Source organism: Uloborus diversus, chromosome 8 (genome assembly GCF_026930045.1).
Source record: "Uloborus diversus isolate 005 chromosome 8, Udiv.v.3.1, whole genome shotgun sequence".
Taxonomy (NCBI): Eukaryota; Metazoa; Arthropoda; class Arachnida; order Araneae; family Uloboridae; genus Uloborus; species Uloborus diversus.
In genome coordinates, this window is record NC_072738.1 from 74,324,759 (window position 1) to 74,347,664 (window position 22,906).

General features: G+C 31.2%; 1 protein-coding gene across 3 annotated transcripts in view; it reads left to right on the forward strand.

Moving 5' to 3' along the window:
- Positions 1–19,614, forward strand: part of LOC129227577 (disks large 1 tumor suppressor protein-like) — a 358,608-nt gene extending 338,994 nt beyond the window's left edge. For 2 of the 3 annotated variants that reach the window (XM_054862160.1, XM_054862162.1), the window contains 11 exons: positions 17–193; positions 1,315–1,387; positions 2,116–2,212; positions 6,537–6,557; positions 7,171–7,215; positions 7,310–7,360; positions 8,343–8,444; positions 10,579–10,751; positions 11,478–11,587; positions 14,548–14,639; positions 19,066–19,614. In XM_054862160.1, the coding sequence (XP_054718135.1) occupies positions 17–193; positions 1,315–1,387; positions 2,116–2,212; positions 6,537–6,557; positions 7,171–7,215; positions 7,310–7,360; positions 8,343–8,444; positions 10,579–10,751; positions 11,478–11,587; positions 14,548–14,639; positions 19,066–19,172 (1,048 nt within the window). In that variant the 3' untranslated portion in view covers positions 19,173–19,614. The remainder of the gene's footprint in view (positions 1–16; positions 194–1,314; positions 1,388–2,115; positions 2,213–6,536; positions 6,558–7,170; positions 7,216–7,309; positions 7,361–8,342; positions 8,445–10,578; positions 10,752–11,477; positions 11,588–14,547; positions 14,640–19,065) is intronic. The other variant, XM_054862161.1, reaches the window with a different exon arrangement.
- Positions 19,615–22,906: the final 3,292 nt, after the last annotated feature.

Consider the following 22,906-nt stretch of genomic DNA (forward strand, 5'->3'; position numbering starts at 1 on the left):
CTTAAACTTTTGGCAGAGCTCTATTTGAGTACGACCCTAGTAAAGACAGCGGCCTCCCGAGCCGAGGCCTGCCCTTTGTTTTTGGGGACGTGCTGCATGTTACAAACGCTAGTGACGACGAGTGGTGGCAAGCCAGGAAAGTGTTGCCTGACGGAGAAGAAGAAGGAATGGGCATTATCCCAAGTAAACGAAGGTAAAAAGGATTTTTAAATCATGTTTATTGATTTTTCACTATTTTGTTTAGGTCATTTTTTGTTTGAACATGGATTTAATTTTTATTCAATATTATGAAAATGATCCTTTCATTCAGATTCCCAAATTATATTAAATTGTTAAGTGAAATATAGCATCACTTTTTCCCACTAACTTCAAATTGATCTTTTTTTCTTTTTTTTTTGGTAACCTTTAAACTGTTGTTAAACTTTTCTGCTATTGTCCAACAACGGATTGCATGGAATTTTCAAATGTTCAGACAAGACGAATCTATATGACTAAGAAGGAAACTGTTTGTCTTTCCATACAATCCGTGGTCAGACAGTATGTATGTATCATTTTTCATGAAAATTTTGGAGTTTTTTTTTCTTTTAAATATTATGTGAGTATGTATGCATATGTCCTTGCATTCAGTCCCTGAATGTCCATAATTCCCATCTTAAAACTTGGGAGTCTGTGCATAAAAGGGGATCATGGTAAATGAAATTTTAAGAACTATTGGGTCATAGAATTGTCAGCTGGGTGGGACACTTTAAATAATAAATGAAACTCACTTTATGAAACATCAATATTTTGGGATTTCTTCAAAGGCAATCTATAGTGCATAGTAGTTAAATAAAAATTATAATTTTTAACCCCCCAAAAATTATTTTTGTCTCAATTTTATGCTATCTGTTTGTTTATTAAATTCAATTATATTGTCTCATTTAATTCAACTATCTAGAAAATTTTAATGCATCGCTACTTTTGCTAATTTTTATGTAAATGTTTGTTAACAAAAGTTTTTTTAGCTTATGGTACTTATATAAGTATTTTATACAATGTGTATATTAAGATAAATAAATACCTTTGTGCTGAACAGTAAAGTAAGACAAAACAACGTTAGATGTCTTTTCATCCATAAGCTCATTATTTTTTGCATTGAAAAAGGCGTTCCCTGTAACGCCGAAACACGTGTCTGCTGTAATTTACAAATTTGTGCTTCTTCTAACGTTGTTTTGTCTTACTTTAATGTGTGTATTACCATTTCTGTGATTGCTAACTTCAAAATTACTTCTGGGTGTTTCTGTAGTTAAGCTTGAAATGTTCTTTAATTTTCAGAGTTGAAAGGCGAGAGAAAGCCAGACTAAAATCAGTGAAATTTCAAGGCAGAAATAGCTTTTCAGATGGAAAAGTAAGTAAAGTTCAAGAGCCTAATGAAATTCAAAACAATATGCTTTTGTACCTTTTCCCCAACAAAAAAAAAATACTCATACCAGCATTACGGTATTACACTTCAAGAAGTACCAAATACTGGTAATGTATTTTTGGTCTGTTATTGGGGTCATTGTGTGTATATATATAGGGCCCCAAATTCAGAGCGTTCAAGACTGCAACCTTTCCGAATTTTAGATTCTGATTCAAGAAATAGCAAGAATTGTATCATATCAATCAACATTTCATTTTTTTTTCACATCGAATTCCTTTGTTTTCTTAATATGATCATTCTTAATGGAACCAATAGAAACATTAAATAAATCATTCTTATAAAATAAAAAATTGCTTTGTGTGTTTTGCTTCATATGCTTTTTAGACTACTAATGACAAAATAAATAGAATTATTATTAGGGAAAAGTAGATGTAGAGGGATTACTGCACAAATTACTGCATGTCACATGGCACAGAAAAAACATGAAAATAAGCTGCAATTACTGTGTTATCAACAAGAAATAGCTGAATGTTAACAGTTTTGAACATTTAAAATCTAAAAATGTTTATGGATTTCTTTAAATTTTAGTGAAGAAGTTCAGAGTTTCGGGTCTATCAGATCTTGGGACCATGAAATTGGGGTCTCATATTGTATAAAATTGATTGTTTATGTATTTATCTCTTAACAAAGTATTTATTTATTTTTGTTTCCAGAGTACGTTAGAAAGGAAAAAGAAAAATTTCTCCTTCTCTCGGAAGTTCCCTTTTATGAAAAGTAAAGAAAATAGTGGAGATGATAGTGACAATGATCGTAAGTATAGTTTTTTAACAGTAATATTTGGGCATCATGAGCTAGGTTCATAGATAACATTAGTTACTTCTTTTTTGTTCATTGTGGAAAAATTAGAACCTGATAGTGTTTCTCATTGAAACATAATTTTCCCATTTATACTCTAGCATACAGTAGACCCTCGTTTTACGCGGGTTTATTTTATGAGATGAGGCAGTGAGAAGCAAAGAGATGGTAGCAAAATTAAAAATTAGCAGAAAACCAGTACTCATGGTAGGTGAACCTCTACTCTGTCTTGGGGCAAGAGATGGTACTAGTAGCCCTGATAGTTGCTGCTACACAGCATGATTTAGAAAAAATTTCAATGAAAGCCTGCCTAAGATGTTATTTTTAAATGCATTTTACTGGAAACTTGAAAATGTTCACTTACATCCCTTTGCTTCTCACTGCCTCAGATGAATTTTGATTTTACGCGGATGGGGCATTGCAAGCAGATAAAATTTTCCCCTCTTTCAAAATCCAAATTCCTGATATTGCAGATAACCCATAAGAAACTGCTTTTTGGAGTGCTAATAAGCTAGCTTGAACCATTGGAGACATTTTTTGCAATTGGTTCCAGAGCTCTTTCCAGAAGTTATGTTATTGAACTCATACTATTCAGGGCTCGCTGAGAGAAGCACTTTCAGACGCGACAAAGAACAAAACCAACAAAAACACTGACATTGATGAAACGCAACCAAAAGCTTTCCCCCTGAAAATTTTGAGCCATTCCTTGACAACAGCAAATGATCTTTCTGATTTGTTAATCAAGGAAGATTTTGTCATGAAAGTCACATGAGGGGGGGGGGGGCGACTCCAGAAGCGTTAATGCCCCACAAAGAACTACAGAGAAAAATAATGACTGCCAAAAGAGTATTATAACCAGCTCTTTTTTTTTTTTTTATAAACAATAAAGTAAGTCATATCTTTATGCTATTCACGTTATGCATATGTTTAGGAATAAGTACACATTAAACTTAACTATATTTATCCAACACTAGAATGCAGTATTTTTTTCATTTGTGGAACCTAACTCCTATTTTAACACTGCTATTAAGTCTTAATTTACAAGGTTTTGATTTACGCGATATTTCCGTGGAACGTAACCCCCGCTTAAAAAGAGGGTCTACTGTACTAAATTTTAGAGTTGTTCCTGAAAAAACAAGTTTTAAAAGTACTAATTAAAGTATCTCAAACTATTTGCATGTCATTTTTCTAATGTGTATGATGGACTGAAAAGCTTATCTGAATCTGACAGTAGGGCAATTCTATTTTAATATATTTATGATTTCTTCACTAAACGCCTAGAAAGTAGAGGTGATACAGGGGCTCTCAGCACACCAATTCGGTGCTTTTGGGGGGGAGCGTCACAAATGACTTTTATGGGGGGCCTCTCTTTATATTGTTTAACCCTACATCTCTACATCTATTTCACCCATCATTTTAAAAATCTGGGTCCCCAGCCAACACATGTTGTCATCTCTCCCCCCCCCCCACCCCCACCCCCGTGCCAGCCCCTGTTAACAGTTTCAGAAATTTTACGCACCCCAAACTGTAGATTATTTGTAGGGAAGGGGAGGAGTCATCATGACCCTCCCTAAAATGGTAGTCTGTATCCGCCCTTGCTAGAAAGACTCCAAATGTGTAAATATTTGTTTCATTGCACGGATTTTAATAAGGAACATGCTCTACTTCTATATAATGCATGCAATTAAATTTTGAAGGTTCCTAGAAATATTATTTAAATAACAAAATATGGCTCAGATACTGACGTATCACACAAAGATACTTCATATGTTACTCAGCAAAAAATTAATATTTAAATATTCTTTCTGAAAATCTGAAATTTAATTGCATTACATAGAAGTTGAGTCTGCCCCCTCCCCCTAGCCTCCCTAAGTGGCAGACGTGGAAACTAACAATACCTCAGGTTGTTTACTACAATACAGAGGCAGCGAGTAGGGCTCATAAGTGTGGGGGCAAATTTTTTTTAGGAAATTGAAGACTATTTCAGGCTATCTTGAGTGACTGGGGGGGGGGGGGAGCTTCTGGAATGAAGTTTTAAAAACACTGTTTTAGTATTTTGACAACGTTTCGGGAATAGAGAAGAGTTTCTAAGGTTGTCCCATAATGTTTTTTTTTAAATTAGTCTAATTAAGAATAATAATAATAATGAAGATGTTTGGACTGTCTTTGATAATGCAGGGTGGCGACAGATCAGGGACATCAGGGAAAAGTCGGGGAATTTTGAAAATAACAAAAAATCAGGGGAAATTTATTATATGAAGAAAAAAAAATTTTTTTTTTGCTTTACAAAATTAAGTACTTTAATTCCCTACGCATTTTCCGCCAATTATCTGTTCAAAAAAAAAAGTAAAATTAATGAGGTGCGATTATACACTGCGGCATGTTTGTACATCTTTTTTCCTCAACCTCAAAGTATTGAATCTTACTTATTAACCACAGGATGAACTTCCTAAGATTGTGTCTGTTAGGTTGTTTATTTTACCTTGCTTGAAATTTCCTTTTACGCTTTTAATGCTACATAAAATAAACAACCATACAGGCAAAGAGGAAGCCTTCATTACTACCTTAGCTCCTTTGCCTTTATTCCATTGTCTCGAAGTAATTAGAGTACTGTAATCACGATTTCAAGAAGAAATCTTTGGTTTTTGAATTAATACTATAAAAGCTTAAAAGTTATTCCTTTTTCGCGTTTTTAATTTAATTGCTAAAATTGAGCTTTCAATTAAAAAAAACTTTGTTTTTTGCCGTTATACTATTTGTTGTCACCGCAGATTATAAAGGTTTTCTTTTCTTCAGACTTAAGTGATTCTTTAATTTTATAACCAAGTTGTATTCTTCTTTTATATATTTTGAAATTAACTAATTGCTTTTTTTTCCTTGCATTTCAAAGTTGTTTGTTACAAAAGAAATATAAGTTTTTTTTTGTTACATACTGAAATCATTTGAAATAGAGTTAACTTGTGTACTTAAGTAAATATCTTTATTTTTTTATTGTTAAAATGCTGTATTCATTCATTAAAACCTATATTCTTGATTAGAGAAAAGCTGCCTATGAATGGATGTCTACTTGTTATTTTGCAACAATTATTATACTGTTTGAAAACTTAGTTCAAAATAATTTCAATTACTTTTTAGTTCTATCATAAGTACACCATATGTTTTAAAGAGTAATTTTAATAGTTTCTTAAAATTCCTATGCTAAGTGGTTTCTGGAATTATTTTTTTTTTTTAATTTTCTATACTCTTTCCATGTAGAAAAATTTAATATACTGTTTTGTAGGTTTTTTCCCAAAAAAATTGACTTGATATGTTTTTATAACCATTTTATTAAAAAAGTAGCATTTTTTAAAAAATATATCTTTAGTTCAACAACTTTACACAACTTAAAACGTTTCAAATATTGCATTTTACACAAACATACAATGAATTTCAAGTAGAGCAAAGAAAGACGTCGTAAATCAGGTAACGTAAATCAGGGAAATTTGGTGAGCTTAATCAGGGAAATCAGGGGAAAGTCAGGGAACTTTTTTTCACAGTTCCTGTCGCCACCCTGTAATGTAAAGGTGAGGAAGGCTCTCTTCTCGGGAAAAAAAATCTAGGAGCAAGGGGTTTGGGTTTCTCTCACAGAAATTTTGCGAAGTTTAAAACAGTTTTTAAACATCTTTTAAAACGTTATTTCAGACTTCTCTTTTATTGACTTAGGAGAAACGAAAGGGTTCAGAGGTTCTCTCAGTATTTCTTTTTTTCGGAACTGATGAAATCCTAAGAACTCTGTCTTGAACTTTTTTCTGGGAGCTTCAGAAAAAGATCTCCGGATTTTTATCTTCCAAATACGAGTCTAAAAAATGCAGTTTTACGCTATCTGGGGGGATTCTCTTATTGAATTTTTTTCCTCAAACAGGAGTCTTTATAACGCAAATTTAGGTCATCTTTGAATTTAAAAGAAAGAGGGAGTGTGCTAGGAAATTTTCTCCCTTTAAACTTTTAAAATTGAAGTTTTAAAACTGAAATTTCAAACAATCTTTTGTGATGTTAATGTTCGGGTAATCTCGCCAGGAATGTTTTGAAATTGAAATCTTAACGATAAGGCAATCTTTGATGAAAAAAGTACCGGGACAATCGCCGCCTACAATAAATGTTGTATTCATTGTAATCCATGCAGAATAAATGTTTCAAATGTGCTATTTTGTTAAAATTTAACTTTGCTATTTTGTTAAAATTTATATCTTTGAGCTTTCATTGATTTTTAAAATCTCTTTTATCTCAACTGGACTCTCAGAGGATGGATCACCTACTAAAGGTTAGTACTAACTGTACACCTAAATAAATACTGTATTTTGCCTCCTATATCATTTAGTGTCTTCTGTATACAATCTTACTCTTGTGCATTAAATTGCTTTAGTAATGTATTCACCTTTTTTTTTTATCTGAAGTAATTTAAATAAATAAGTTTGCAATAATATACTTTTCAGTGGTTAAGTACAGCTGTACAATATTTATGCACTTTGTTCATGTATATTTAGTCATTGTATCAGTGTCTTTAGCCAACTTTCTTGTTTCATTTAGTGATTTTTGGCTATGTATCAATTTGCATGTATAAAGTACAGTGAAACACCGTTTATACGTTTTTTCAAGGGACTATGAAAGGAGCATGTAAACGAAAAACATATAGGTGTAAATTGATATGTAAAAAACTCTGCAGGGACCAATTTAAAAAACGTATAAATGATAAAGACACTTTTTTTAAAAAAACTTATAAAAGGTGCTTCACTGTATATATAAAAAAATTTTGTGGTATTTTTGGTTTTGATTTAGTAGTGCTTTCATCAAAATAAAAGTTTAAAAGAAAGCTTGAATAATTTAGAAATTCTGAATTTGACAATGTTTAATTGCAATGATTTGAAATTTTTTAGAGGCACCAAACATATCTGCTAGCGATAGCGAAGGTGGAAGCATACGTAAGTTTCAGTTTTGTTATGATGATTTTGCAATAAAACATCAGTACTTTTCTTGGATTGAATGCTTAAATTATCCTGAATTTTATATGCCTAGGTGGACCAGATGAACCTATTCTTTCATATGAAGCTGTGACACAAGAAAACAGTAAGTTGCATTTTCTTCTGAATAGCTTTATTTTGCAAAAGGGATGTATATAAATATTTTTTATGATCAAATAGTTGTCAGATGAACAACTTTTCTCATTTAAATGATGTTAGACAATATTAGGATTGATATTATATGCTGTTATTAATTGTATTTTTCAAAATTATGCTCATTTAAAACTTTTAATTTGTTGAGAAACTTGTTTATCTAATTTGCTGTCTGTTCATCAAACTCCATATTAAACTCTAACTACCCTAGGCCACTAAAGCATATTAATTAGAACATTTGAATTTCACATCCAGAAAATTAACGCTACTAGTTAATTCTTATAAGTTTTAAAATTTAGATGAAAAAAGGTTATAAAATACTACCTTTTTTTAATTTTAGCTCGTTTAATTTAAAAGTTATACAAAAATATTCTAGGGAACTTTTCAATATCTTTTTTAAATAGCCTGGTATTAATAATTTATTTAAAAAAAGTAGTTCAATATTAATCACTTATTATTTATGAAAAGTATACATGTCAACCCATTATTTGTTGTCAATTGCAATATAATTAAATTGTTCCCAATGATTAGTATAGGGGTAAAATTATAGAGTTAACAAATATTTAACTCAGTAATCTTAAGTTTTGAAATATCTTGTTTAGAAATGTTCAAATTTCTAAGTTATGCACGCAGCTTGTACACGATTTCAAAGAGCTTGGTTTATAGTTTTACAATGCTCATATAAAAATGGCATCTGTTAAATTGAAAATTTGTTTGTATTAAAATAGTATTCAAAATGTTTTCGATTAAAATTATTTATTTAAAATAATTTTTAAAAAGCTGCATTGTGTTACTTTTATCTATTTACGAAAACTTATTTGTATGTTATTTGTTGTTTTCCCCTCAGAAAATAGCAGTTTTTATCTATTTTTGGTTTTATCGGGGGAAGAAAAAAAATTCTGATTACACTTTCTTTTTCTCTTATTTATTTCTAGTTACCTATGCTAGGCCGGTAATAATTCTTGGACCATTGAAAGACAGAATAAATGACGATCTAATTTCAGAATACCCAGATAAATTTGGTAGTTGCGTACCTCGTAAGTATATATTTTTTAACTATTCCATGTTATGAATTTCTTTAACGTTTTATGAATAAAAGAGTTCCTAATTTACATTAATTTACATAATGGTGTTCAGTAATACAAAAGTTAGCCACTTTTTAAAGAAGTTATGTAGTAACTTCATTTGTTCTGATTGTTCTATATTGTACAACGCTCCCAGTTCTTTTAAGCAATTTTGTTTTTATTTGCATAATACCTGACCATAAAGGTCTAATATTTGTCTTTTTTTGAAATGAAAAATAACCATTTAGCATTTAGTTTTCTCATAAGAGTTGCCATTAATATTGGTTAACTAAACAGCTGAGTTGAGAAAGTGCGATTTTTATGAAAAAAAGTTTTATGAATCTTGATTAAAGTTATTCATTTGATTAAATTTTCCAATGAATATTCAATGCCCTTTTTGTCCTTCTACGAATATTTTTGGACAAAAGACGAACAAAAAAAAAAAAAAATTTAACATAGTTGCTTACATCTAAACTAGATCCCAATCAAAATTAAGAAGCTATCTTCTTAAATGCTATAAATGTATTTTTCAATTTTTTAAAAGGTTCGTGTACAAGGCAATTTTTTCATTTATAAATGTCTTTTATGGTTAAATGCTGAAATCAATTTCCTTGTTTTATATTATTATTTTATATATTTGTATTCTTGGCTGTTGTGTGCTTATTATTAATCAAAACACTCCCATACAGAATATTTCTTTATGTGAATATGTTTAATTTCATCAGTGGACTGTTTTATTGTTCTTTCCATTTATGTTATCAAGACAATCACTTAGTAAAAATCTGTTTAAGGTTTTTGAGCGAAACAATAAAAATGTTGTCAAAATATCTGATGTAACAAATTTTAAGAATTAATATCGTTAGCATACTAAGATTTAAAACTGGCAACTGCCTACTATAAGATTGATAAATGACAAAAGATCAAATAAGCTTTGGGCTACAATATGATAAAATTGAAAAACTAGCGTAAATAAAGCACAAATGAACACGAAAATACACCAAATAGCTATTTAATGGCTACAATGGAGCCGCTTCAGTACAAAAAAGCTCAACAGGCAACCAGAAAGTCGCGAGAGAACTATTCATTTGTGCTTTATTTACATTGGTTTTTCAATTTAATTATAGGATTAATGTTTATCATTATCAAATATACTACTGTGTTCCTAGAGTTTCACTGCTAATTCTTCTCTATTATTAAATTAAAATTATAGTGTCTTCAAAAAGTAAGCTAAGAGTAAAAAATAAAAATATTGCCTGCCCGGCATTTAGATGTACTACATTTGATCAATAGTTAGGGGTTCCAAAAATTATTGGCTTGATGATTACTTTGAAATTTCTGTTTGACTGCCTACATGTAGGCTTGCCAGATTTCTGAATTGTTCAGTTGGGACACCAGAAGCACCGCTTTCCTCCCTCTAACAGCCTCCCAAGTATTCAAAAGAATACACACGAGTATTTTACAGGGCAGTTCATTCTCAATGCTATGAGTAAGAAGTTATTAATTATGAACCAGGGTAATAAAAAATGACACAAGAAGGTAAATTTAAAAATTTTACTTCTTGCATGTAAAAATTTAGAAGTTATTTTAGTAAGAAGAAACACTTGGAATAAGGAATAAAAAAAATATGGACAATATTTACATATACTTTTCATTGGCAAGGACTTTTTTTAGAAAGTTTTCTTTTCATTTTAATGAGCAAAAATCCTCACAAGCTGATTCGATATTAATTTTACAAGTCTATGCTACAAATGATAAAGTAATAATTAAAATAATCCTCCCCAGTTAATTATTTTTAGACTTTTTTGGTCATCTGTATTCAAATTTATCTTTTTCCGGGACATGAAGTAAACCGGCAGGGACATCGGGATTTTGTCAGAAAACCGCAACTGTCCCGGTCCAACCGAGACGTCTGGCAAGCTTACGTATACGGAAGGAATGAATGATTTGAATTTCAAAAAGAAACTTAATTTTGGGTCCTGATGTAAAAAGTTCTGTTCAGAATAAATGAACTTAGTTATAGACCAAACAGGATTGGAAATTCAGTTACCTTTTTTTATAAACTAAGGAAAGATAAAAATTTGAAGTTAAAATTATTGTTTCATTTCAGATACGACCAGGCCTAAGCGGGACTATGAGCTGGATGGTCGAGATTACCATTTTGTCTCTTCAAGAGAGCAAATGGAGCGCGACATCCAAAATCACATGTTCATAGAAGCTGGGCAGTACAATGACAATTTGTACGGAACAAGTGTTGCCTCAGTTAGGGAAGTTGCGGAAAAGGTATCTACTGTTTTGGTAGTTGCAAATTAAGTGAATGTTTTTGTTTGTAATTAAGTTTTAACTCTGGATTCAAGACTTTAATACTCGGGCTGGATGATTTACCAGATAATAATTATTTAATAGAAGTTTTATTGTAATTTTTCTGGCAAGAGTGCCACCTTTCTCAAAAACTTATTTATGGTATGTGCTCCAATGTTTTTAGTTTTATGCCTGGCCTGCAGTCTTGGGAAAATATTCTTGGTTTTATATGAGACATCAATTCTTTCTCTGCGTATGATTTTCTTTAATGTCTCTAAGTTTCTGATCAACAAGTTCAGTGCATATTAATTGAGAAAAAAAAATCTAATTTTTTCCTTCTATTAACATTTTGTAATTTTCAACAAAACAAGATTGTTTTTTTATTTATTTTTTATTACATAACTTTAAAATCTTTAGTTCTTTCTAAAGGAGCAATGCAATAGAAGAGAAATGGCTTGTTTCATTCTTTCCAAAAAAAAACACTAACCTTTGCAAAATGTCATTGCAATTTGTTGCAAGTAGAGAAAATGATATTAGTTAATTAAATAGTTTTTAGGAGCTATAAACGTTAGGGAATTGCATGAGCAGGAGTGTTTACAAAAAAAAAAAAAAAAAAATCCTTCATATGCTAGTAACACAAGGCTTGTTTAAACTAAATACAATGCTTATTTTTATCAAGCTTTTAATATGTTTTTATGTTTGTTTTAGGCTAAGCACTGCATATTAGATGTAAGTGGAAATGCAATCAAAAGATTACAGGTGGCTGGACTCCATCCTATAGCAATACTCCTAAAGCCTAAATCAGCTGATTCTATCATGTAAGTATAAAACCCTTGTTAAATAAATTAATTTCAAATGGATTTTATCAAGTAATGTAAGAAAGAAATAGTTTTGGCTTATTTAGATATTTGGTTTTGATTCTGATGTGCAGCATATTCCAGTAACTATTGGGTTGATAAAACATTTTATTTTTATTTTACTCTACAGTTTTATTCCATAAGATTTCAAGGTTGTTATGCATGCTAACCTCCGAATAAAATGCGTTATATCTAACAAAAAAATGTATTTACTTTAATTTTTTTTTTGGATCAATTACTTATTAAATTGAATAATAAATTCTTAGCAATTGCACTGCATCAGGAAGATAATTATGAGGGAACAGGGTCCAGGCCTCTTGTATTTCAAATGTGAAAGAATTTTTTCATCTCTTGCTTGCTTTAAATTTTTAAAAAAGAGAGAGAGAAATCCTTCAAGGTTTTCACTTTTACACTTCAAGCTAATTTTGTACCAAATTGCATGAATGTTGATCAGTCTTGGCCATGTCCAAATTTTAAACAAACCAATGTAATTTGTCTTGTGTTTATTATTAGTTAAAAATATCCCAAAGGAATATGCAAAAATCTCAATCAGCCCTGTTGATATGTATTCAAGAAAAACTATGTTAACTCGGTGAGAACATAGATTCAGTTAACAGTTTGTTAGTTGAATTAATGCCAAATCATTTGTAATACGATTTTATGCATACTTTTTTTTGACACTGGATCCTTTTCTATTATATCGCCAGCACTATACTAAACTAATGAATGTGAAAAATTGGGTTTTTCAAACTTGATGGTTTGCTGGAGTTCTCAAAAAGGGACTACTTAGAATGATAGTTTTACACTTAAGGCGGAAAATCAATTTTGACCGGTCAAAAAATCAACTTTTTTTTTATGTTATAAAATGTTAGAAAAACTTTTCAAGTATATGTTACCAAAATTTGAGTGAAACATTCCGATTAATGTTCCAAAGCTATGTGCACTTAAAGTGACTGTGAAGATTCAAAAACGTTCATAGCATTTTTTTTAAACAACTTTTTTTCAACTGGTGTGCATTCTAGCTCAAAGTTTTTGACCAATCGTTCTGAAAATTTGTGTGTCTAATTCTTGATTCAATTATGCTCTGTATGGACCTAATTCTTGGATGATATTGTTTAAAAAAAAAATTTCCATGCAGCAAATGTGAAAAAAAATGGTAGAAAAACATAACATTGTAATCAAACACCTCAAAAACATGCAATTTTCAATTTTTTCATCACAGTTAGGTTCATATTCTAGGGAAATATGTTGTTTATAAAAAAAAAAATTGTAATGATTACAGAAAAAAAATTTCGACTTCGGTAATGCACACCACAGCAACAAGCTCTGATGGTGACCGCCCATGGACATCAGCTTCTAACTCCACTGATTCTGGTGGAAATGACTTCAAAAAATTACAAGTTGTACTTCAAGAGAAGAATAAAATATTCTCCAAGTTTAAAGAAATTTTAATTATTTCTTTCCTGTTGAAAAAAAATTCACGAAAAAGCTGAAATTTCGGCCTTCTAAACAGGTTTCCCCCCTTAAAGTTATCAAACATAAACATTGAAAATAACTAAATGCATAAGCTGGAAAAAATTACTATTTTGGCTCTCCTGAAAAGTACCAATTTTCACATTCGTTAGTTTTCATTGTGCGGAGAATATTATCTCTATATATTTTTAAAAAACTAACGTCAAAGAAATTGTGAAATTATGTCTGTGGCTGCCCCATGTCAGGAGTACCCTTAGCATTTACAGTCTAGAAATTTGATTTAAAAAATTACATCAGACCACATGGGTTTGCTACTAACTGAACTTCAACTCAATTTTCCTTCTATTCTCTAAAGAAGGCTTAATGTTTTACGGCAGTGATCTAATACTTATGTATCTCAATTAAAATAAATGTTGTTTCTATTTAGTAATAATTCTTCAATTTTCTACACTTCATTGCATTATCTTGATAACTTTCTTATTTTCATAATATTTCTAATATTTCTTCATTTGTATCATTATCACACTGCTAGGTATTGTTTTTGTTTGAATTTTATCATACATTGATGTTAAATTATTATGTCCCCAAGAGTCGAAATTGCAACTGATAATCACAAATAAAATTTCTCAAGGATCCACTTGCTCAGATTTATCTGGGCATTGAAAACCATATAATCTGTGGGGGTCTTGTCAAATTACTCAATTCAAGCCCAGAGTTAAATACAGTAAACTCTCGATTGTCGGCAGTCTGATTATCTGTGGATCTTTTCACAATTTTTTTTTTTAATTATGGTCATTAAATGTTCTCTAAGCTTATGTTTGTGTTATTTCACGTTTTTAGCCTTTATATAGATATTTTTTTTACATTCAATGTTAGTAGATGCAATGTAGCAATGTGTTTAGCTATAATTTAAATGTATGCGTGAGTGTTATTCATATTTTTTAGCTATTGTATACTGTAGTATAGGTTTTTACCTATTATTCAGATTATCCTTGGTTTTCTCTTATCCATGATTGCCATGCCAACCTATTCTGCAGATAATCCAGAGTTTACTGTAGTACAATATTACTAGAGACCAGGAGTTTGAAAACTACTTTTCAAACATACAAAACAGCATTTTGCTACACTTGAAACCCCTTTAGCACCTGCATAGCTGTGAAATTTAGAACATGTTAGTTAATTTTGCTCGAGTTCTTTTTTCTTCGAGTGGGAGTGTAATGTTCATGTTGTTCTAATTATAATAAGCTGTTTAATTTTCTATGGGAGGGGGGGGGTATTCTGTTCCAAGCAGAACGCATGTATTGCTCGATTTTCTCCTAGCAGACACTTTATAACCAAACAAGATAGTGACACAATTTTTGAGGGTTTGAGCATTAGCAAAAAAGCGACGGAGCCTTCTAGTATATGTGAAAAAAAAAGTTTTTTAATTATATTCAATTCTTTTCCAGAGAAATGAATAAACGAATGACTGAAATCTCAGCATTAAAACAATATGAAAGAGCTCTCAAATTAGAACAAGAATTTGGAGAATACTTCACAGGTAATAAATTATTAGTCAATAGCACTGTAAATAAATTTATTGTAAAATAGATTAATTATAAATAACAGTTCAATGTTTTTCTAGTTTTTTTATTCTTTCAGAAACTGGATTATGGTAGAAAAATCATTTAAGTTATCTCTCTGATTTAGCAATTGTCAGGAAACTGAGAAAAGTTACTGTTAAATTGAGGATGTCGTTTAATCAGGGAAGCACAGCTGTCAGTTAAGCTAGGGGTTCCCAAACTTTTTCGACTTATGGCACCCTTTGACGAAAGACAATTTTCTTGTGGCACTATAGCAGGGTTGGCCGGATTGGACCCAATTGGGTTGGACCCAATGGGTTTTTTTGAAAAAACCCATTTAAAAAAACCCATTATTTAGCCCACTTTTGGGTTTTTTAAAATTTTTTTAGAAGTTTTTTAAAAAATTGATTAATTAAAATACTTTCACAATTTAAACTTATTTTTTATTTGCTCTTTACCACAGACAATGGACATAAAAAATGAATTTTGAACTTTAATAGTATTTCTTAACTCTTGATGGCATTAAAAAATACTTCAAGTTCTGACTTTACTACTCTACAGTAGTTTTGCATAACAAAATAAAATACAATAAAGTGCAAAAAAAAAAAAAAATCGTAGTAATTACAAGCAAACAATAGATTTTATCACTTGAGAAGTAACTTTGCCTTAACTGTTGGTAATCATGGAAACTAAAAAATCTGAAATTTCACTATTCTTGGGTTCCGTCGTCTCTTTTACTTTTCTTCAGAAAACGCTGAATTTTCCAGCTTTTTTTACCCCAAGACGTTTTTTGTGCTTTGTCCATATACTTACGCTACAATATGCTACAAGCACCCCACATTTTCCCTAAAAAAAGACAAAAAAACCAACATTTCTTTTAAAAAAACCCAGCTTTAGTTGGGGTTTTTTGGGTTTTATTTAAAAAACCCAAAAAACCCTGGGTCCATGGGCTTTTTTAAAAAAACCCGGGTTTTTGCCAACCCTGCACTATAGTTCATCTGTTATATAAGGTAAATGCACTAAATAAGGCCATCCTAATGTTCATAAGCCAATATCACTCTCATTTATGACTGAATTGGCATCAGCGTTTGCATATTCATCAGATGGCCTTTTTGGCTACAATGTACTTTTCTAGGATGTAAAATCATAAGAAGAAATGACTGTACCCAACCCCTTTTATTCTCTTTGAATTCCTCAACTACATAAAGTGGGCTTTAAGAACAGTAAACATTTTTATGCTAGTAAACTACGGTAACCATGTAGAAACAAAACCTACAGTTCATTGAGGTTAGATTTTTTTGACATCTCTCATCTGCATTCTTTTGCTACATTGTTGCCTGGTAATCAAAAACTGCTTGTTGAAAGGGCTTAATCATCTGTCAGGCTTTATGATGACGATGAAGACACGATTTAGCGCACTTTTATTATGCTGAATCAAAAAATAGCGGAATTTTTTATTGGTCTACATGACCTTATTTGGCACACCCACCTAACATATACAGTCAGACCTCGATATAGGGTCACCTGCTTATAAGGTCACCCGCATATAAGGTCACTTTTCTAAAGTCCCGGCTCACTGAATAGGAATTCTATGTCATGTATTTTCAAATATATGGTCAGGTCATAATACATTAATCGCTTATAAAGTCACTTTTGTCAGATTCTTTGAATGGTTTCAGTGCCAAACATATTCGCTTCCAAAAATTCACCTCGATATACGATCCTTAAATAGTGAAAAGTCGATTTTCCTATTAACATAGCACATAGTGCACAGAATGCAGTAGCAAGTGAGCATTATGACAGTGATACTAAAATATGAAGCAGTAATGCGGGCACTTGGCGTGTACATATTGCACTCTTTTACCAGTCATGAGAAGCTGAAGAAATTTTCAGGAATTAATTAGCAATCATTTTGCTTAAATTAAACAAAAAACACATTAATCCTGTATTAATGACAATTTTAAGTAAGGTAAGTTGCACATCAGTTGTTTGCTTGGAGATATTTGAATGCAGCTTCACTCTAAATGAAAGTTTTAAAAAATAATTTCAAAATTACTTATTGATTCCAAAAATTTAAATTGGTGCAAATCAACTATAATAACCTAATTAACTGATAGTTTCGAACATATTAAATTTTGAAGTGATTTAATGAATTAAATGTTTATTATTTATCAATGAATATATATGAATCGGTTATAAGGTCAGTTTCGTGAAGTCCCGTGGGTCAACCTTATATCGAGGTCCGATTGTAGATGGATATCACGGACACTTCACAGCCAGAGCCCGATCATTCTGATATTCGACATGGGGCACATTTCTATTTCAGGGCCCCATAGGGCCTGACAAAGATTTTTGAAGACACTGGGCATGAAATTCATTCTGTGCCCCCCCACCCCCTCATTCAATATAATGAAGTTATAAAATATTTCGATACTTGCGTATTAACAGAACCATGCTAAATTTGGTGATACCTCCTATCACAATATAGTATGAGTATATACATTTAAAAAGTAGAAGATCTAGATTCAGAGTGAAATCATTATTTATTTTTAATATGCATGATAAATTAAGTGGATTTTGGACCCCCCTGAAATCTAAGGAGCGGCTTGTGCCCTGCATGCCCCTGCGGTAATTAGGCTCTGTATCGCAGCACCCCTTGCCTCTTCCTACAAGGGCATATTTTAATGGGGTTTTTTTGGGGCAATTGCCCACACAGTCAAATAAAATTGGCTCCACAGTCAAATAAAATTGCCCACCTACATTTTCCTTCATTTTTCTTTCGGTTATGTGTTTCTATATATTTTTCTGTAAAAAAAATGACCCCTAACCGTTCCCACAAGCAAAAGTTTTTAAATAAATAAAACTATTAAACAATGAATGTCTCGCACTCCAAAAGTTGCTTGGAACACTTATCCTGGCAACTTCCTTTTGGATGCAGGTGGAGCGGGTAGTTTTCAGTTATAATATAGTCAAATTGGACCATCGTGCCTGAACGACAATTGAAACAATAAACAAAGGATTGAATATTGCTCTAAATGGCTGTGGGACGGCCTATTTCAACCCGCGGCCATCCGTCATAAAATTTCTGCAAATTAAAAACAGAAGAGAAGGAAAACCAGAAGCTGAACTTTACAAAGAGAGGTTTTATATGAAATCTTTTTTTTTTTGAAAAAGACAATGTTATTTGAATTTGGTTGTATGAAAATGAATGGTTGTATTATATATGATGAATGAAATTTAAAAAATTCAAAAACTCATTGACTGTTTGAACTATTTTAAACGCTGAGTCACAGCGTTTATGTTCTTTACACTCTTTTCCTATCGAACAAAACTACCATTAGCAATAATTTCCCTAATTCCAATTTTCACATCCCAACTCTTTTTTGACGATTATTCAACTGACATAAACTGCACGTTTACAACCCCCCCCCCCTTCCGAGGAAGTTGGAGTTGCCCACATAGTCAAATTTCCTTAAAATATGCCCTGCTTCCTACGGCGCCCCAGGGTGCCGCAGCAACCAGTTTGAGAACCACTGACTTAAGCAGTTAAAATTATTCAGTATTAAATGAATGCCGAACAAAGTTTAGTAAATTTTGGTTTATTGAAGAACAAAATTGATTTTTACTACGTACTTGTAAAAGATTTATAAAAAATTAAATTTATTATTTTTTAAGTACTAAAAAAATAGTATTGATTGTTTCAACCAATGAAAAATACTTCCTATTTTTCGTGTATGGGGGTCTATGAGTTGTAGAGTAGTCCTAGCAAGAAACAAATTTCAGCATGGAATACTCAATGACTGGATGCTACTGAAGTTGCTTACCTGGAGTTTTATTTGGTTCTTGATAAACAAGTTTCTTTATAAAGTAAATAAATAAAATATCTTTTTATGAAGATGCTGTGTATGTCCCATTAATAGCTAGTAAATCAGAAAACTGTCGGTAATTTTAAAAAATTAAGACTAAGTTCTGATAAACTAATCTTTTTTAAAACATGTTCTCTATTCAAAAATTAAAAAAATAAAGCATTTTCCAAGGGAGCCCATATGGGGGGGGGGCTCAAGCCCCCCTCCCTAGAGATTAGAACTTTCTTGCTTTTAGTACTTTTTTCTTTGCAAAAATGTAAAAACATTTCTTCTCCAGCCATTAATGAAAAGTTATTACAGATGTCAAATATTAATAACTCTAATATGTACTGAAATTGGTTTCCATGGGGAAAAGATTCTGCTAAACCATCGGGAAAATATCTCAGCCCCCCTTAAAATTTTGCATATAGGCGCCCATGGCATTTTCTGCTAATTAGTGGAATTTCAGGATCTTGTGTTCCACAAAAAATTTCAACTCATTTTGTTGTTCAGCAATCACATGAATGTTCTAACCTCTAATTGCATTTCTCACTTTCAGCGATTGTGCAAGGTGACACGCCGGAGGAAATCTACAGTAAAGTCAAGCAAATCATTAGAGACCAAGCAGGACCAAATATTTGGATCCCAGCGAAAGAAAAATTGTGACTCAAGATGAGGCACATCTCAAGTCTTTCATCAGATGAACTCTTAAATAAATTTAACTCATCAAATATGTAATAGGAAATGAAAGAGACTGGCAGCTTAGTAGGTGGCCACTCGAGAAAATGGCTGCACTTTGAGTGGCCAGATTCCTCACTTTTGACAGGCTTGGAGGTTGCTTGCAGCACAACAAACTTGTGGAAATGCTTTCATAGCTGAATTTTTTCAAGACCACACTACACTGGAAGATGTCAACTTCTGCCCATTATTTCTGACTGCAATAATCATTTGGCCGAATCATAACTTTGTTTATCTGTCTCTTGCAGTTAAATCTACCATTTAAGTTTATCTAACTTCTACTTTGTAGGAATTCAAGTTTTAAATTTTTAATTTTCATTATTTATATTTTTGAATTCATGACATGAGTGTTTGCTCAAAAAAACAAAAACCATGCTTTTATGTATATACTGTTTTTTAAAGACATTTAGTGTCATCACCTAAAATTTCATTGTTTTTCCATAGTTCATTAACTCTTCATATTTTTCAAGTAGTGTGTTCTCCATTCTACTTGCTTAGATTTATTACTTAGCCATAAGAAATTGACTTTTGATGAAGCTATATTTCTATGACTTGTCCTTTTTGTAACTATGTTGAGGATCTAATTCTCGTTTTTAAAGTATTTGATCATTCTTTTACTTTGAAAAGAAAATGCTATAACTATTCATAAAACCTGCTTTCAAAAGTAGTTTCATATACATAAATATGTACTTTTTAGCAAATAAACGCAAGTAGTAGTCAGCAATTATTTTTCAGAAGTTGGCTGCTCAAAAGTTTTTAGTGTGGTTTATATGAAGATCTTAATTTATGTTCAGCCACCCAAGCAATTCATAGGTCATTCCTATTTGAGTAACGGGCAGTTAAAAGGCAACACTTTTATTGTGTATATTTTTAGCGCTTGACAGAATAAGTGAGTTTTATTTTTTAGATGTAATTTTTAAAAGAATGTGTTTTATAAGGTATAGCTTTATATTGCATTTTTATTAACTGCTGTTTCCTGTAATGAAAATATGGAGGCAGAAATCTTTTACTATCAGTTTTAGCAAAAGCAAGACGTGGGAAATGCTAAATTTTAAAAGTTTAGCGCTCTTTTATGTATATGATGACATTTTTTATTATGTGTTAATCCAGGTCTTTTTCATATGAAGGACGAAACGGCCAGGTCTCAGTTGAAGCCCTCTGGTAGTACATTCCATTCCTTGTTTCGGCAGAATGTCTGCTGCAATTTATTTTACAATTTCATTATGTTTTAAATACAGTATTCTTCTGATTATCCGTGTGTTCTGTAGGATTGTGTAAAAAAAATATGTTTTAGTAAAAAAAAAATTCTTCATGAAAACATAAACATTTAACTTTCTCTCCCCCCCCCCCCCCCCCCCCCAACAAACAGAATGCACGATTTTCCATGTTTTGTGCAAAGTCTAGCTCCGAGTTTAAAAAAATGCTTCAGAAAAAAGAAAAAACTTGGCAACTTTTTTCTCCCCCGCCCTCCTAAAAAAATATATATAACACACAATTGTCCGTGGCTTGTGCAAAAAATGGTTTTTTAGTAATATCAAAGGATTCACAAAAAAACAAGTCTGCTTTTTTTTCTTCCCCCCCCCCCCCCCCCAAAAAAAAAAGAGAATTCTAGGCATTATTTTGAAAAATTAAATTCGAAGAAGAGGTATGTTCTATCTGCAATACACTAGTTATTTTAATACATATGTTTTGACAGGCATTAATTTTATCGGTCTGATATAAATTTTAGAAAATTATATTCATATCTAACAGTTTATTGTCAAGTAAACTTCAAATTATCCATGTTTCTTGATTTTCGGTGTAGCCAATCCTAGTGATTAGCCCATTGATGATTGGGAGTATACTGTATTCAAATAGCAATATATTGTCCTTTCTAACAAACACAAAGCACAATCCTGAAAGAAAATGTGTGATGGTATCTTTTTTGAGGGACTGGAATTTTTTATCAAACATTTGTTTCCATTTATCATTTGTTGGAAAAATATTCTCTAAATTAGGATTGGAAGAAATCTTGTTGTTCAGCTCCTGAATAAGTAGTATTCAGGAGTTGAATTTGTCACCAACTGAAGTTCCAAAATTTTATTTGTTTTTTGTTATTTAAAAACAAATATAAAATATTCGGAAACTTGAAATTTTGCAAAAAATATCAACCGATTTATTTTTTAAAAAAGATCAGTATGATATTGTATTTGGTATAATCAATGTAACTTTTTCTTTACTCATTCCTAAACTTGATCCTTCAACATTTAAATCTTTTGATGAGCATCAAGCACCTGTCAAACAAATGCAAATACTTTGATATATATTTCTCTATTTTTTTTTTTTTTCAATTTCAATTGCAATATTATTAAATGTGTTGTTGTTAAACTAAGAGTTAAAACTTAATCAAAGTTGGGTATGAATGGTTGGTAAATTTTTATTATGGAAACTAATGAATGTTCTAAAATTCAGCCGAGGCAATACCAGAAGTACTTTTTGAACTGTTGGTACTTTTATATAGTTTCATCAACATCAAGACTCATATTCTGTTCATATACACTTCTCTGTTGTAAAAAGTGTTGAAACGTGTTGTATAGATTATCAATTTTCATCTCCATACGATCTTTTAAGTATAACTTAAAAGTTATTAAAGTAAATTAAGACTTAAATTATTTAGGACTTGGCAGACATCCAAATTTTCCATTTTACTCTTCAAAAGTCACAAAATTGTTTAAGGGTCATGGATTTTTTTTTTTTTTAAAAGCCAGGGGGCTTTTTATGTGCATACGTGTACACATGTATTTTATTTTGTGTGTTGGTCATTCGTTGTGTAACACTTACCTCAAAGTTACTACTGATTTGAATGTTCTGCTTATTAGTCTGTTGATACAAAAGAATTTCTGTGAAATTGACTTATATCATATGATGTGTTGATGACCGAACATTTAAATCTTCATTCCTTAATAAATTATGCTTGAAAATTTTGCTGCTAATCATTACAAACTTGATAGTTAATTGTAGCTAATCCCAAATGCTGCAAAATTCAAAATAGTTGGCCTTTTTTAACCCTTTGTTAGTGATGCATATGCAGATATAATTCAAGGGAACTAACTATGTGTTGTAGTACGCATAGTTTCCAACCAACCTCATTTATAAATTATTGAAAAATGCTGTTACATGAAGTTTTATTCTTATTTCTAAATTATATTATCAGTTGTGTATATGAGGATTACAATGTGTAATTTCATTTTTGGCAATATTTTGTGAAGAATGAAACTTTTACAAGTTTTAAAAGTTAAATCACATAAATATAAGCAGAAACAATTGTATTGTCAGGATTATAGAGCAGTTAATTTTTTATTTCATTTTCTATTAATTTAAAATTGCTGGTTTTAAATCTGTTTCGCTTTGGATTAAAAAGATTAGTTAAAGGGAGCAAAGTTTATCTGACACTTGGAAGATCTATATCTGTAATTGGAGTACAATATAATCTTTTGTTCAGCTCTGGGAAAGCAATTGTATGGAAGTGGACATGCCTATTCAATTACATAATATTGTAGAATAAAAGAATAATAATATAGGCTGGTAATCTTCTACCACTTGGATTTAATAGTTTTCGAAGATTTTCAAAATTTGCACACTGGTACAGTAAATAATAAATATTTAATTTACAGGTCATTTGA